A 16,241-nucleotide genomic window follows, 5' to 3' on the forward strand; every position below is an offset into this window, starting at 1 on the left:
TATATAAACATGGCGGATAAAAGGAATAGGCTAAGTACTTTTTGAAAGTAATAGTAACCCTGACGCCACTCATGTAATAATTATCCAATCCAATAAATGTGTTCACCTAATGGAATCCTAAGATAATATATTTCTACGTAACAGGGTAATGGAGTCAGCTAAGATATACATTACACTTATATCAATAAAATATTGAGATCTATAATCACCTATCGATTGTCAAAAATCATCGCTCTGAATATTTACGTTTTTTTCCCTGGTACAATGCTACCCCCCCCTCTTCCGCTCACTCTCCTCTCACCCCCCCCCCCACTTCATATTCACTTGCACCCTCTTCTTTTCCGTACGGCACTTAATGTTCGCAGCGAAATAAATCAAGAATGTATGCACCGACAACACGCTTAAAGCCGCAAATGCGACACGGACATGCCAAAAGAGCGGACGTTACAATCGGCTGTTCTCAGAGAGAGCGTCTTCCTTCTGATCTTTGTGGTCATCCCTGGGAGTCCTTCATTAGGGTGTCTTCCTCCACCCCACCCCCACCCCAACGTCAGCCATTAGCCACACAAAAAAAAAAAAAGATACATAAACAGATGTTAGCCAGACCGCGCGTGTCCAGTAAGTTCCCCCGCGTTGTTTCTGCACCACCCCTTCCACACCACCCCCTCGCTTCCTTAACATTTCAAGTTTCTAGCGATCTCCGCCGTAGAGCCTCTTTTTTTTTTTCCTTTGGGATTTCCAGGACGTGCCCAAATGAGGCCATTTGAATTCAGCCCAGCCCATTGACTTTGCATGTTGCCACGGTGACAGATGACGCATTTCCGGCCAGCCTGAGCCGCGATGAAAGGAAGATGGGTTGCTGGAGCTTACGTTGGAGGTCTCAATGCGGACAGTAGAATTGAATTAATTTTTTTCTTTCTTTTTTTTCCCCTCTTCTCTCCCCCCCCCCCCCAGTTTTTTGTTTGTTCATAAAAACAACAACAACAACAACAACAACATAACTGAGTAATGCATGCAGATTGACGTTGCAAGATGACTATGTTTCAATATCTTAACATTTAGTGTCTACAAAGTTAGAGATATAGTACTCTAACATGATGAAAGCCGATGACCGTTCTGTAACATACTTTTAGGATATGCACAGTCACCTGTCGCCACTAACAGCATTTAACATGTTGATTAAATAAGAAGTCAAATAAACCATAGCCGTTAAAGAGGACCCTTTCCCGCCATTTTTTTTATCTTCTTTAACAGCAGACGACAGCAATCTTATTGGTTCACAAAGTTCTATTTTCCTCTTACTAGTTGGCAAGCACTTTTACAATTCACAAGACCAACGACAACCAAATCCAAACACAGCTAGGCCTATTGATATGTAGATAGTTTCAATTCCAAACACAGCTAGGCCTATTGATATGTAGATAGTTTCAATTCCAAACACAGCTAGGCCTATTGATATGTAGATAGTTTCAATTCCAAACACAGCTAGGCCTATTGATATGTAGATAGTTTCAATTCCAAACACAGCTAGGCCTATTGATATGTAGATAGTTTCAATTCCAAACACAGCTAGGCCTATTGATATGTAGATAGTTTCAATTCCAAACACAGCTAGGCCTATTGATATGTAGATAGTTTCAATTCCAAACACAGCTAGGCCTACTGATATGTAGATAGTTTCAATTCCAAACACAGCTAGGCCTATTGATATGTAGATAGTTTCAATTCCAAACACAGCTAGGCCTATTGATATGTAGATAGTTTCAATTCCAAACACAGCTAGGCCTATTGATATGTAGATAGTTTCAATTCCAAACACAGCTAGGCCTATTATTATGTAGATAGTTTCAATTCCAAACACAGCTAGGCCTATTGATATGTAGATAGTTTCAATTCCAAACACAGCTAGGCCTATTCATATGTAGATAGTTTCAATTCCAAACACAGCTAGGCCTATTCATATGTAGATAGTTTCAATTCCAAACACAGCTAGGCCTATTGATATGTAGATAGTTTCAATTCCAAACACAGCTAGGCCTATTGATATGTAGATAGTTTCAATTCCAAACACAGCTAGGCCTATTGATATGTAGATAGTTTCAATTCCAAACACAGCTAGGCCTATTGATATGTAGATAGTTTCAATTCCAAACACAGCTAGGCCTATTGATATGTAGATAGTTTCAATTCCAAACACAGCTAGGCCTATTGATATGTAGATAGTTTCAATTCCAAACACAGCTAGGCCTACTGATATGTAGATAGTTTCAATTCCAAACACAGCTAGGCCTACTGATATGTAGATAGTTTCAATTCCAAACACAGCTAGGCCTACTGATATGTAGATAGTTTCAATTCCAAACACAGCTAGGCCTATTGATATGTAGATAGTTATAATTCCAAACACAGCTAGGCCTATTGATATGTAGATAGTTTCAATTCCAAACACAGCTAGGCCTATTGATATGTAGATAGTTTCAATTCCAAACACAGCTAGGCCTATTGATATGTAGATAGTTTCAATTCCAAACACAGCTAGGCCTATTGATATGTAGATAGTTTCAATTCCAAACACAGCTAGGCCTATTGATATGTAGATAGTTTCAATTCCAAACACAGCTAGGCCTATTGATATGTAGATAGTTTCAATTCCAAACACAGCTAGGCCTATTGATATGTAGATAGTTTCAATTCCAAACACAGCTAGGCCTATTGATATGTAGATAGTTTCAATTCCAAACACAGCTAGGCCTATTGATATGTAGATAGTTTCAATTCCAAACACAGCTAGGCCTATTGATATGTAGATAGTTTCAATTCCAAACACAGCTAGGCCTATTGATATGTAGATAGTTTCAATTCCAAACACAGCTAGGCCTATTGATATGTAGATAGTTTCAATTCCAAACACAGCTAGGCCTATTGATATGTAGATAGTTTCAATTCCAAACACAGCTAGGCCTATTGATATGTAGATAGTTTCAATTCCAAACACAGCTAGGCCTATTGATATGTAGATAGTTTCAATTCCAAACACAGCTAGGCCTATTGATATGTAGATAGTTTCAATTCCAAACACAGCTAGGCCTATTGATATGTAGATAGTTTCAATTCCAAACACAGCTAGGCCTATTGATATGTAGATAGTTTCAATTCCAAACACAGCTAGGCCTATTGATATGTAGATAGTTTCAATTCCAAACACAGCTAGGCCTATTGATATGTAGATAGTTTCAATTCCAAACACAGCTAGGCCTATTGATATGTAGATAGTTTCAATTCCAAACACAGCTAGGCCTATTGATATGTAGATAGTTTCAATTCCAAACACAGCTAGGCCTATTGATATGTAGATAGTTTCAATTCCAAACACAGCTAGGCCTATTGATATGTAGATAGTTTCAATTCCAAACACAGCTAGGCCTATTGATATGTAGATAGTTTCAATTCCAAACACAGCTAGGCCTATTGATATGTAGATAGTTTCAATTCCAAACACAGCTAGGCCTATTGATATGTAGATAGTTTCAATTCCAAACACAGCTAGGCCTATTGATATGTAGATAGTTTCAATTCCAAACACAGCTAGGCCTATTGATATGTAGATAGTTTCAATTCCAAACACAGCTAGGCCTATTGATATGTAGATAGTTTCAATTCCAAACACAGCTAGGCCTATTGATATGTAGATAGTTTCAATTCCAAACACAGCTAGGCCTATTGATATGTAGATAGTTTCAATTCCAAACACAGCTAGGCCTATTGATATGTAGATAGTTTCAATTCCAAACACAGCTAGGCCTATTGATATGTAGATAGTTTCAATTCCAAACACAGCTAGGCCTATTCATATGTAGATAGTTTCAATTCCAAACACAGCTAGGCATATTGATATGTAGATAGTTTCAATTCCAAACACAGCTAGGCCTATTGATATGTAGATAGTTTCAATTCCAAACACAGCTAGGCCTATTGATATGTAGATAGTTTCAATTCCAAACACAGCTAGGCCTATTGATATGTAGATAGTTTCAATTCCAAACACAGCTAGGCATATTGATATGTAGATAGTTTCAATTCCAAACACAGCTAGGCCTATTGATATGTAGATAGTTTCAATTCCAAACACAGCTAGGCCTATTGATATGTAGATAGTTTCAATTCCAAACACAGCTAGGCCTATTGATATGTAGATAGTTTCAATTCCAAACACAGCTAGGCCTATTGATATGTAGATAGTTTCAATTCCAAACACAGCTAGGCCTATTGATATGTAGATAGTTTCAATTCCAAACACAGCTAGGCCTATTGATATGTAGATAGTTTCAATTCCAAACACAGCTAGGCCTATTCATATGTAGATAGTTTCAATTCCAAACACAGCTAGGCATATTGATATGTAGATAGTTTCAATTCCAAACACAGCTAGGCCTATTGATATGTAGATAGTTTCAATTCCAAACACAGCTAGGCCTATTGATATGTAGATAGTTTCAATTCCAAACACAGCTAGGCCTATTGATATGTAGATAGTTTCAATTCCAAACACAGCTAGGCATATTGATATGTAGATAGTTTCAATTCCAAACACAGCTAGGCCTATTGATATGTAGATAGTTTCAATTCCAAACACAGCTAGGCCTATTGATATGTAGATAGTTTCCTTTTTTTTAAAACCTTTTTTTTTTATTTCCAGAATTTTTTTTTGTTTCCGTCTTGTCAAGTGTATCAATGACACTATTATTAACTATCAATCATAAAATTGCTGCCAACTTAGATTGTTTTTAAATGTCATCTTTTTTGGCGTCTGTTTGCTGTTGAAAAGGTAAAATTAATACAAATACGTATTTTTACTTTATTTGTTTTCTCAAGAAAACAACAACAACACTTGTGTCTTGTTAATTATTGAAATGAAAAAGAAAACAAAAAGGGGGGGGGGGGCACTATATTGCAGGGGCAATACAGCCGTAGCTTCTACTCTGTTTAACAGATTTTAGTTATCGTAGGGGGGGGGGGGGCGAGGTATCTAAATAGAGAATAAGGCGCGTAAGTGACGCAGTAATTTCTGCTAACTGGCCACTTTTGTGGTCGACGAAACCGCAGCGTACGTGTTAAGTGAATAGTCCCACAGTTTCCTGTACCACAGCAGCGGGCAATCATGGGCTCACACCGATCACGTCCAGGGTGACCTTTTGGGCGCTCCCCCCTCCCCTATCGCCTCCTTGCTTTCCCAGTTAACTTTCTCTTTGCGTCCAAACTTTGATGAAACTAACTTTGCATTTAGCACTTTCTAGATGGAGACAAGAGTTTACAGCATGAAAAGAGACACGGTCGACTTCGTGGTTGTTTCAGCAGTCCACCTAAGAAAATAAATAAACCCAGATCTAACAGTTTTATTAGCAAAGAAACCAAAAACCTGTACGTTACTGCACTACTTAGTGTTGCTGTGGACATAGTTCATTTGAAAACATCCTAGTCTTGTTCCCATCTATGTTTTTCTGTTCCCTCGTTCTGGGTTATTCCTACAAAAAAATGTACTACTATCAAATATATAGTAACAAATGAAACATCAAACAATTAGCCATCGTGTCGCATTAGAACGTACAGTTGAAATAGATACACATAGATGTAAGGACATAGCACAGAGCACACTCACGCGCACACACACACACACGCACAGGAAGACACAGTCGTAGAACGGGTGTCAATGTTTTGCCCTAAAGTTTAACTGCTATGAATTCCACGGCGCCCTGGGTTGCGGTTGACATTTCGTTGATTGTCCGGACATTAGTCCATCGTCCGGAAGTTTAGTGAAAGTACCTACCATGATAGCCTGGTACTTTACGCCGGAAATGAGATTTTTGTATGCATATGTATGTGTGTGTGTCTATGTGAGAGTGACCCCCCCCTCCTGCTGAACTAGTCCATTTTTCTTACCAATGACATATATTTTCTTTTAGAATTTTTTGGGGGGTTTAATTTTTGAGTAGACTAAGAGGTAAAAGGGGGGGGGGGGTGGTGGTGATGGAGGGGATAGCAGTCTTACAGCGACTGACCCCTCTGTAGATGGCAAGCATCAACTTTACGTCAAATTGTTCTGTAACTCGAGGTAGTTACAGGAAATTATTGCTGCAGCCCGCTACTGGTGTGCCGTAGTCACTCGGCACACTGGGGTCACACTGGGGTCACCTAATGTCGATAGTTATCCTTTCACTCCTTCTCTTACCAACACCCCCCCCCCCCAAATCCCCCCCCCCTTTTTTTTTTCCTAGCGTAAAATCCTAACTAGAATGGGTGAGTGAGCTGGGATGTGGTGCACCCTCTTACGTTATATGTTTCTCATATATTCTGACTTAATGGAGCCCTTCATTTCTAAAACGCCCTCGTTTTGAGGCGCCCGCCTTCCATCTCATCAGAAAAAAAAAACGGAAGGGAGGTGGGGGGATTGTTGGATTTCCAAGTTGTGTAGATAAGTGATGTCTATTTAGACGGAATCCATGCGAATGTGGAGCCGGTATCTTCTCGACAAGAGTGCTTGTAGCTGGAAGTGAGTCCGTACATTAGAACCTACTTTTGACGCTAACCGACGCCTGTTGTTACGATAGCGAAACACACACACACATAAATAGCTATAAATAACAATATTTCTGAAGCTGGAAGCACCTTGTGTCTAGATTTACCCCCCCCCCCCCACCCCCACGCCTTGGTTCATTTTAAGTATGAATCCAAATTGAATGTGGGGGGAATTTAGTCAAACAATGGCACTTGCTCAGTCGACTAGAATTCATGCTTATGCTATAAATCGGGTTTTGTAAACAGTCAAAGCACCTGTTCTAATAGAAAGTGTTTTTTGTAGTCTCAATATTTCTTATTTATGTGATTAAAGAAATTGCGCATTTATCTGCTCTTGTAATATCTTAACTGTCTTTGACAGTAATATCCCTGGAAAGTTATGTCCAGCTTCTTAACCCCTCCCCCCATCCCCTTTATTCAGAGCTATCTTTATGTTCCGTCTTTCAAGTCTGGATTCCAGACTGTCCCAGGACTCTATTCTTTTCTTCTATCTTTACACTCTATTGTTTTCTTCTATCTTTACACTCTATTCTTATCTTCTATCTTTACACTCTATTCTTATCTTCTATCTTTACACTCTATTCTTATTTTCTATCTTTACACTCTATTCTTATCTTCTATCTTTACACTCTATTCTTATCTTCTATCTTTACACTCTATTCTTATCTTCTATCTTTACACTCTATTCTTATTTTCTATCTTTACACTCTATTCTTATCTTCTATCTTTACACTCTATTCTTATCTTCTATCTTTACACTATATTCTTATCTTCTATCTTTACACTCTATTCTTATCTTCTATCTTTACACTCTATTCTTATCTTCTATCTTTACACTCTATTCTTATCTTCTATCTTTACACTCTATTCTTATCTTCTATCTTTACATCAAAAATAAATTAGTTAGAGTGTTTTTAGACCTGAAGTCCAGTTGGTTCACATGTATGTAATATATTTCTTGATTGTATTTCAGCATCCGTACCCTTCAGAAGAACAAAAGAAACAGCTCGCCCAGGACACTGGCTTAACTATTTTACAAGTCAACAACTGGTAAGTTTTTAATTTTTGACACCTAGACTAGACACGTTCACACACATTCACACACGTTCACACACATTCACACACATTCACACAAACGTTATGTCAAACCACTTATCCAAAAAAAAAATTCTCAGACTGACCATTTGAGTAAAAATGTAACCCTTTCTCCACTCAAAAACAATCTATCTGAAGTAAAAATATTTTGTGGGGGTTGTCCTTTCATTATTTTTTTGGCTTTACATCCCAGGTGAGTTTTGACCTACATCACCCCCCCCCTCTCCTTTTCCTTCCCTACCTGTGTGTTATATTCCTCCTCTGGAGTTTTCCAGAAAGTTCCTTCAAGTCTTTGTCTTCTTTACGGCATTTTTATATTTGCTTTTTTAAAATGTATCTTTCATCGCCATCAATTTGAGACATCGTTTTCCAAATGTTTTTCAAATCTAGGCCATCACAAAAAATCGTATTCAATGCATATATGGGAGCCAGCATTAACCTAAACATTGGCATTGACCTAAACATTGGCATTGACCTAAACATTGGCATTGACCTAAACATTGGCATTGACCTAAACATTGGCATTGACCTAAACACTATGTCTAGAGGATGGCTTTAACTTAGCAACACTAACCTTGACTTGGAACTGGTTTTTAAAAAAAATCCGTTTCTTTTGACGACGGAACTATCTGTGATTACCCATGCATAGATATTGTGAACTAGTTCCCTTAGAGAACTACCCACTCTATCTCTTTGGTATGAATACTTTAGTCCAGTGGCAGTTCTTAGACAAGACACAAAGAAGCACACTGACATAATCTGCTTCCTCTCAACCTGCCACACATACACACACATACTCATTTTCTCACTCACACACACACCAACCTTTTCCTTTCTTTTCTCTACTCAAGTCTTCAATTCTGTCTGTAGCTACTTCTCCCCCCCCCCCTTTTAAAAAAAAAGAGCTTGTAGGTTATATCACATGTAAGTAGTTTTACGTCACCTAAGTTGACCCCCCCCCCCCCAGTGAGATCTCCCCTCCTCCCATACATTTCCCCCATCACTTAAGTACTAGCGTATCAGCTGTCCTGGAAATTGCCCTGAAATTGCTTCAGCTTACGCCTAGGGTTAATGATATTAGTGAGAGGCTACAGTTGGAAAGTGAACAAAAAATATGTGGGGAATTGAACCAGGAGAGTTACAGCATTGTGTTGAAATCTCTGTCTTATCTCTTCTTACCACCGGTTTTATAGGTTTCTTTTGCATCTGGGTTTTTTTTGTTTCTCAACATCTAGGTTTCTATTTTTCCTAAAAATCTAGGTTCCTATTTTTTTAAATATATCAATTTTACTTTTCTTAACATCTAGGTGTTTTTTTTTAAATCAAGGTTTTTATATCCTTTAGCATCTAGCATTGTATTTTATTTAACATCTAGGATCTTTTTTTTTTACATTAATTTTTTACCTTATTAACTTTTTTTTCTTTTAAATCTAATTTTTATTTTTTTATGGTTTTATCTAGTTGTTTTTTTTAAATATATTTTCTTAACATCTAGGTTTTTTTTATTTTTTGTTTGTTATTTTTTTTACGTCATTGTAACAAAGTAACATTTTTGAAAAACAAAAACTAATACGTTCTAGTAAATTATGATTTAGCAACAATAAATTCAATCCGTTAATTTAAAAATCTATTATTTCAATGTGCCGCGGCACGTGATCAAAAACCTGCAACACGTAACTCAAAACCTGCAACACGTGACTCAAAACCTGAGACATTGGACTGAAAACAAATCAAAGTGTGCACAGCGCATGATAAGCAGAGCTTAGGGTTAAAATCGCATTTTTTTAAAGACGTAAACCCCAAGTCGAGTTTAGTAAGAAAACATGAACTCCTATGTGTCCAGAAGGTTAACCATAACTCTGTTTCTTTCAACACGAGTTCTCGCTTGCTTAGAATCCATTTCTCTCCTCCCCCCCCCCCCCAACTCTCCTAAATCCTCACTTGTTACCTGCATAAGTACTATTCCCCCCCCCCTTTTTTTTTTTTTTGAAATACACACACAGACACACAGTAATATATAGACTGATCTATCTGGTAGACTTTCACAGTTTTCAACTATCTGAGATGCACCTCCCCCTCCCTAGACATCTCTTGCTTCGTTTCTTTCATCCTTCAGTTTGTGTTCTCCTTTCTCTCTCCGTCCATCTAGTAACTTCTTTTTTTTTTTTAAAGATGTACTCCTGACCCACATCTCCCCCATCCTCTATTCTCTGTCTCCTCTTGGCTTCCTCTTCCCCCCCCCCTTTTCTCTTCTCCTTTTTTCGCTTTCCTACTCTATCGCTGCTATAATTCCTTTCTTTATTAAATGCAGACCATTAGAGAATAAGATTGGCATCCATAGTTTCCCCGTCGTGCCCCTCTTCAGTTAATCTCACAGACTCATGAGCTTCCGTCCGCGTATTTCAATTTGGACTGGGAAGACCTTTTTGGCACTGAATTATTCTATTAATTTATTCTTTTTTTTTTCCCCTCTCTTCGCCCGCCTATCTTCTTCTTTTTTTTTTTTCCTTCTTTTTTTTTTTTCGTTAAATTTTTTTTTTCGCTCCTGTCTTGGTTTTTCTATGTATCATCTTGACTTTCCTCTGGATGTGTCTTTCGGTCAGTTTGAATTCTTGAAATATACGAACTATTGCTTAAGACAATGTAAATTTGTTTTATCGCAAGCTTAAAGGGAAACAAATCGACAAAATTATCACTCTTCCCTGGCATCAATTCGCATTGTCGCCAAACTGAGGGGGAAGATATAATTCAATAAGTCTAAGAAATCAATTCCAACTTTATGTTCAACTAATAGTGTTAACAATCTTTTATTATTTCTCATAAAACAACGAAAAAAAAAAGTAAATATGGGGTTCGAATCTACGCCACTTGGTTACTAGTGCGCTGATCTATCAGTGTATCTAATCATTGAGATTGTAGCCTGAAATAAATGATTCCACGTCGTGAGAGTTTGTCTTCTGTATTTTGTTCACCCCTTGACCATGAAGAAAGTGTGAGCTAATAATAGGCATTTTAAAAAAAATTGTCTTAACTGTTGGTTTGTAAAAATGTTTTACATGTTTCGGATGTTCCTTCAGAGTTGAAGATAGTTTACTTCCTAGTCCAAACCTCCCGCAGGACTACGGGGGATGGGAGCGGGCAGGGTTTGAACCCGGGACTATCGATAAGTCCGAACGACAGTCCAGCGCGCAAATCGCACGACCAGGCAGCCATCCAACTAGACCTACACTTTATACTGAACGCAACGAATGGAAAGTTACAATGTTGGTATTGACGTCAAGATGTATATGTTTGTAATGCAAGTATTAATGAGTTCATTATTTCATGACACCTCTCGTTCTGTTATTTCTTTTCCTCACAATTCAAATGTTTTCCAGCACTTTCCATAAAAGACAAGAGGCCCCCCCCCCTCCATCCCACAAAGATTGCGTTTTTTTTTCTCTTTGTTTTGTCATTGTTGTCCACGTTCACGTGGAAGTGCCGCCGATGGGTTCATGCTCATTAACGTCATCTCGGAGACGCCCACGTCTTGTACGTCCACCTCTGCGCTGTCGTTAAGTTCTCTTCATGATGCCTCTGCACCCAGTCTCGATGATGTCATTAAAAGTCGTTCCAAATGTCAGCCAGTTCCGGGACACGTGACCCTAACATTTTCGGCCATTACTGTCAGTTCTGATTATTCGGGGCAGTTGTCCATGTTTAAAAAAAAAAAAGAGAAGAGAGAAAGAGAGAGAAAGAGAGAAAAGAGAGACAGGGAGTTGAGAATTAGAGAAGAGCACTTCCAGAACTTCAGGAAACGTTTCTTCTTGTCTAGCAGGCACACCCCCCCCCCCACAGTCTCATCCTTACCAGCCCCCTCCAAACACTCACACACAACCCATATAAACCCATTGGTCTGCTGTACCGGTTGAACTGAGTGTGTCAGAGATGCATGTTCCATAGGAAAAGATCGAAATTGGGCAAATCTTGATGTCATTGTAAGTTGAATATGTGGTCACTTTGTAGAACTAGCCATCAGATAATAATAGCTGCAATCACTGCTTCCCGCCTTGACTTCGTCTCAGGAGTAACAATCACTCGAAATTTTTTTAGACGGTTTGAGTAACAGCTCTTTCTCATACACGTAAAATCTTTTATTGTACTCAACCTTTTACTCAACGAACATGGACGGATGATGCATATAGTTTTTCTCTGGACTATGATTCACGAGAGTGAAATGTGTCCAGCACAACGACTTGCCGGGTAGCCATTATAGTTGGCTCGACACTAGAACGTCCTATGAGTCTCAAAAAATCGAAATTGCAAGCTTCACGTGGATTCAGAGTTATGTCCCTTAGATTTGGAAGCGATGAGCTTTACCACTTCTGACACCAAACAAATTAGTTTCATTGTATCGATTAACCACATATGTGTGATCTACATTGCGGGATATGAAGCTCCACTCACCGTAAGAAAATGCATCTCTTGTACACACACAAACACAATATACACACACATTTTCTCTATTCCTTGTCTTTAGATAGGCCACCCCCTTCCACCCTTCTCCCTAGCTGAGAAGACGTCTTACAGATCTGGAGACGTCACCACGAGTGGTTACAGGAGCAGAAATCTCCAGACGGAATTACTGATTCGGATTAGAGAGTTTACGGCATAATTGCCGCTCTGGAGGGTCAGAAGTGGGCATAAAACTGTTACGGGTCTGACACTCTGGCCCTTCAATACCCACCACACCCCCTCACCCCTCCCAGGTGCAGTCACCGTTAGGGAGAAGAAAAAAATGGGGGGGGGGGGGAGATGGAGATGGGGTGGAGGTTTATGGACTTTCTCCGCCGTTGTCTTTGGTCCGGATCCTGCAGTTACTCGTGTTTGTTTTCTAGACTCTTTAGTCCGTAGTTTATCTCCCTTTATTGACTGGCCTGCCGTTTAAGAGAGTGAGGATATTTTTTTTTTTCTCTCCGAGGTTTGCAGACAGGAACAGATAACTCTTCGTGGTGGAAGTTTGGCAGTAGGAGGAGGAAAGACAAGGACAATTGAACCCCCCCCCCCCAAATCTTGTTCCAAAAAAAAAAAAAAAAGTTCTAGAGTGCCATTTAGTCTAGTGTTATGACATCGCTGTACCAGGTACCGGTGGACCAAAACCTTTTTTTTTTTCCTTTTTATTTTATTATTAGCTGAAGGGGTGGGGGGGGGGGGATCTGGGGATTTACCAATCTAGGAACTAGGGTTAGGTTAACCAAAAAATGAAAATGGAGTTTACATTGCTGATTATTTATGTCAGTGACCTAGTTTAGTTAGAGCCAGGTTAGGATTGCAGACGTCACGTAAGCCACCAAAATGTGATGGCCTTTGAACTTAAAACTAATTGTACTGGTTCTCCTTTTAGCAGCAATGAGCAACCTGGATTCAGAGGCGCAGCTACCAGAGAGGGGGGAGGCTCTAAATGACCAGATTCCGATATGTTTTTTTTTGGTCTTGTTTTTCGTGGGTGAGGTAAGGTGGGTGTTGATTTAATTTTTTAAAAAATTGTATATTCATCTCCGAACACTCCACCTGGCTCTCTAGATCTAGATCTGAGTTTAACAAATAATTAAAATATCTAGAGTTGGATTCATGTCTTAAGATGTTTGCTATTTCTGTGAAGTAGATCTAAATATTGATTCCCCTGGATTTAGCGGTTTCACTACAAGTGTATTAAGATATATGCTGCCATTTACAGCTGTGTACAATGAATATGTTGTACTGTTACAACTGTGTACAGTGTGTTTGTTGTATTGTGACAAGGTGTACGGTAAAACAACAACAACAACAAATAACTGAATGTATTTTCAATGTATACCAAATGTTCTAGTGTCGCTGCCGTTTTACGGCTGTGCACGTTTGGTCATGTCTTATTGATCGACTTTCGACTTTTGTGTCATTTTTTGTCGGGTACAAACGTTGGTAGCTCAATTTTGACTGCTGAATGTTTGGTTTGTATGTTTTTTGTTTGGTAATGTTTGTGTCACGCGGAGTAGGCTTGTATGTTTTTTGTTTGGTAATGTTTGTGTCACGTGGAGTAGGCTTGTAGGTTTTGGAAGATTATTAGCATTCTTGTTATTCTTATGTCCAGACAGTTTGCAGCCATGTAAAAAATAAAACCACAATATTTAGGTCAGAGCTAGGGGTCAGATTTATAGGGCTCCTTCTGGCTCAGGTAAGTCACTGGCTTTGGTTTCGTCTCGAGACGGGGCAGATTCTGGCATGACTGATCAAGCCAATTCTGGAGAGGAAGAGTTTTCTACAGTTCGTGCATGTATATAATATGTATCTGTCCTAGAACTAGCTGACAGGGGAGCTTTCATTTTCTTTCTCTTGGCTGATGCCCCTTCACTTTTCTACACCAACAGTTCTTACGCTTTACGTCTTTCGACAGTGTCTCCTCATGAGATATACAGTACGGTACACGATCGTTGGAGATAGATCTAGAACTTCATTAAAAAAAAGCGTTTAAAGAGAACAGGGGAAATAACTGTCACTTCTACAGGTTGGACAAATCAGTCCACGGCCCAAACAACGATTTACCCAAAATATCATTTAGGACACCTCCTTGGCTTTATGTCTTTGTATCATTAAAAAAAAACATCTAGCAGTGTGACCTTTTTTATTACACATATTTGTTGCTACTTAATCCCTGAAACGGACAGGGGCGTTACACTGGCTAACTAGGAATGCTGCCTCCTCTGGAGGAATCTGGTTATCGGCACACTCAAGTGTCCTCCATGCTGACCCTGGAAACAGCTTGGTTATCTCATGATGTAGACTGCCACGGATATAAACAGGGGCGGGTCGTGAGATGGAAGAAAAACAAAGAGGGGCAAAAGAGAGAGATAATAAGAGTATGTAAGAAATGAGAAGAAGGAATGTGGAGATACAGTGGGCGAGAAAGAAGACTACAAAATAGAAGGGTCAGGCGATGTATATATAGAGGCAGATAACATCATACTCAAATATAGAGAGGCAGATAACATCATACTCAAATATAGAGAGGCAGATAACAAAACATTGATAACAAAAAAGAGGAAAAAAACTGAAATGTTTGTTAACCTCCCTCGAATGTAACCACCTTTGTTGATAAACAACATTTTGAAAATGTCCTATCAACTCATCTATAGCTTGGTCCTATCAACTCATCTATAGCCTGGTCCTATCAACTCATCTATAGCTTGGTATTGTGATATACAGCAAGAGATACTACACAACAAGCAGTTTTTTTTTTTTAACATTAAAAAGTTAATCAAAGAGTTAAGGTGTTGTTGTTTCTATTGTTAATGTTTCAGTGGATTCTGAAGCTGGGTCTAGTCACTAAGTCTAGTCAGTAGTTCCAATCAATACATGTTAATAAGCAAGTCTTTGAATCAAACATTTCTGCTCATTTTTGCAAGAATTCAAATTTGGTTTAGATTTAACTCCCTTAGAAGAAGATTTTTAAAAATCTTTTCTTCTATTTCTCCAGGTTTGAGAGTACGGCACAGTGGCGCGAAAAGCGAAAGTCTTAGCGATGTTTTGTCCTTCAACAATTAATCTTTCGTGTTTTTTGTTCCAAGATAATTTTTCTGTTTACTTTGCAAGCTCATGACCAGGCACAGGGAAACATTAGACAGCTCATCTTAAACTTCTATTTTGACGACTTAGGCTCTTCACTTCAATATAAGGCGCCAACCAGAGGCAAAAAAAAAAAATATTCCTCCGCGCCTTTCTCTCCCTCTTTCACACGGACTTTGTAATCCGTATAAATGAAAAGATGTATTCTCTTTCACTTGCCTCTTAATGCTTTCTTCCACTTTCAAAAATAAAAACAGAGACTGGCGCCAGTTGAGTACGTTGTTTTTTTTTTCTTTCGTACATTTCTTTTTCCTTTTCAAGCTTCTCTAAATATTTAAAACGGTGGATGCAAAGGAAGATTCTGCCCCACTCTTCCTCTCTCCCAGACCAAGACTTCGCCGCTGTATCGACGCAACGCCGGCGTTAATACGCTGATGGCTTTTGCTGCTTCAGAGCGTTACGTGATCCGGCAGTCGTTTGATGGCTGACAATCTTGTATACAGGCTGATTTTTTAGCGGGTTAGGCTAAATTGTTTTTGGCGGGAATGGATTTGAAAAAAAAAAAAAAAGAAGCTTTTGAAGGTTGGCAACTGTTTATGAGTTACAGGCCACACATAGACCCAACGTGATTTCTGAAAAGCGTATGTCGGCGTGCGTCATTCAGAGTAGCACCCCACAAGCATCAATCTATGTGAGTTTCAATACCTTTGTAATATTGATCTTTGTTTCGAGTTGATGTTCTGACCTGTGCCTGCTTTGCATCAGTTCTTCAAACATCAAAAGTAATTATTTTTTTTTTAAATCCTAGTAAACAATGTTTTATTAAGAGCTATTGGACACGTTAATCTCATTAGAGACTTCCAGATTCGAGATCTGAGAACCAATAGATTTGATTCGTTTTGATCTATATTTTTGTTTATGATTCAATTTTTTGACTTTTGTAAAGACTCGAAGATTATTTAAGTCTTAGTCCAAACTTCCTGCAGGACGTC

The 16,241-nt window shown here is 38.8% G+C and overlaps 1 protein-coding gene across 8 annotated transcripts in view; it reads left to right on the forward strand.

Moving 5' to 3' along the window:
* Window positions 1–16,241, forward strand: part of LOC106056956 (homeobox protein Meis1-like) — a 336,165-nt gene that overhangs the window by 269,199 nt on the left and 50,725 nt on the right. For all 8 annotated transcript variants that reach the window (XM_056024290.1, XM_056024287.1, XM_056024293.1 and 5 more), the window contains one exon: window positions 7,547–7,623. In XM_056024290.1, coding sequence (XP_055880265.1) covers window positions 7,547–7,623 — 77 coding nt within the window. The remainder of the gene's footprint in view (window positions 1–7,546; window positions 7,624–16,241) is intronic.

The sequence above is a fragment of the Biomphalaria glabrata genome, chromosome 3, assembly GCF_947242115.1.
Source record: "Biomphalaria glabrata chromosome 3, xgBioGlab47.1, whole genome shotgun sequence".
Taxonomy (NCBI): Eukaryota; Metazoa; Mollusca; class Gastropoda; family Planorbidae; genus Biomphalaria; species Biomphalaria glabrata.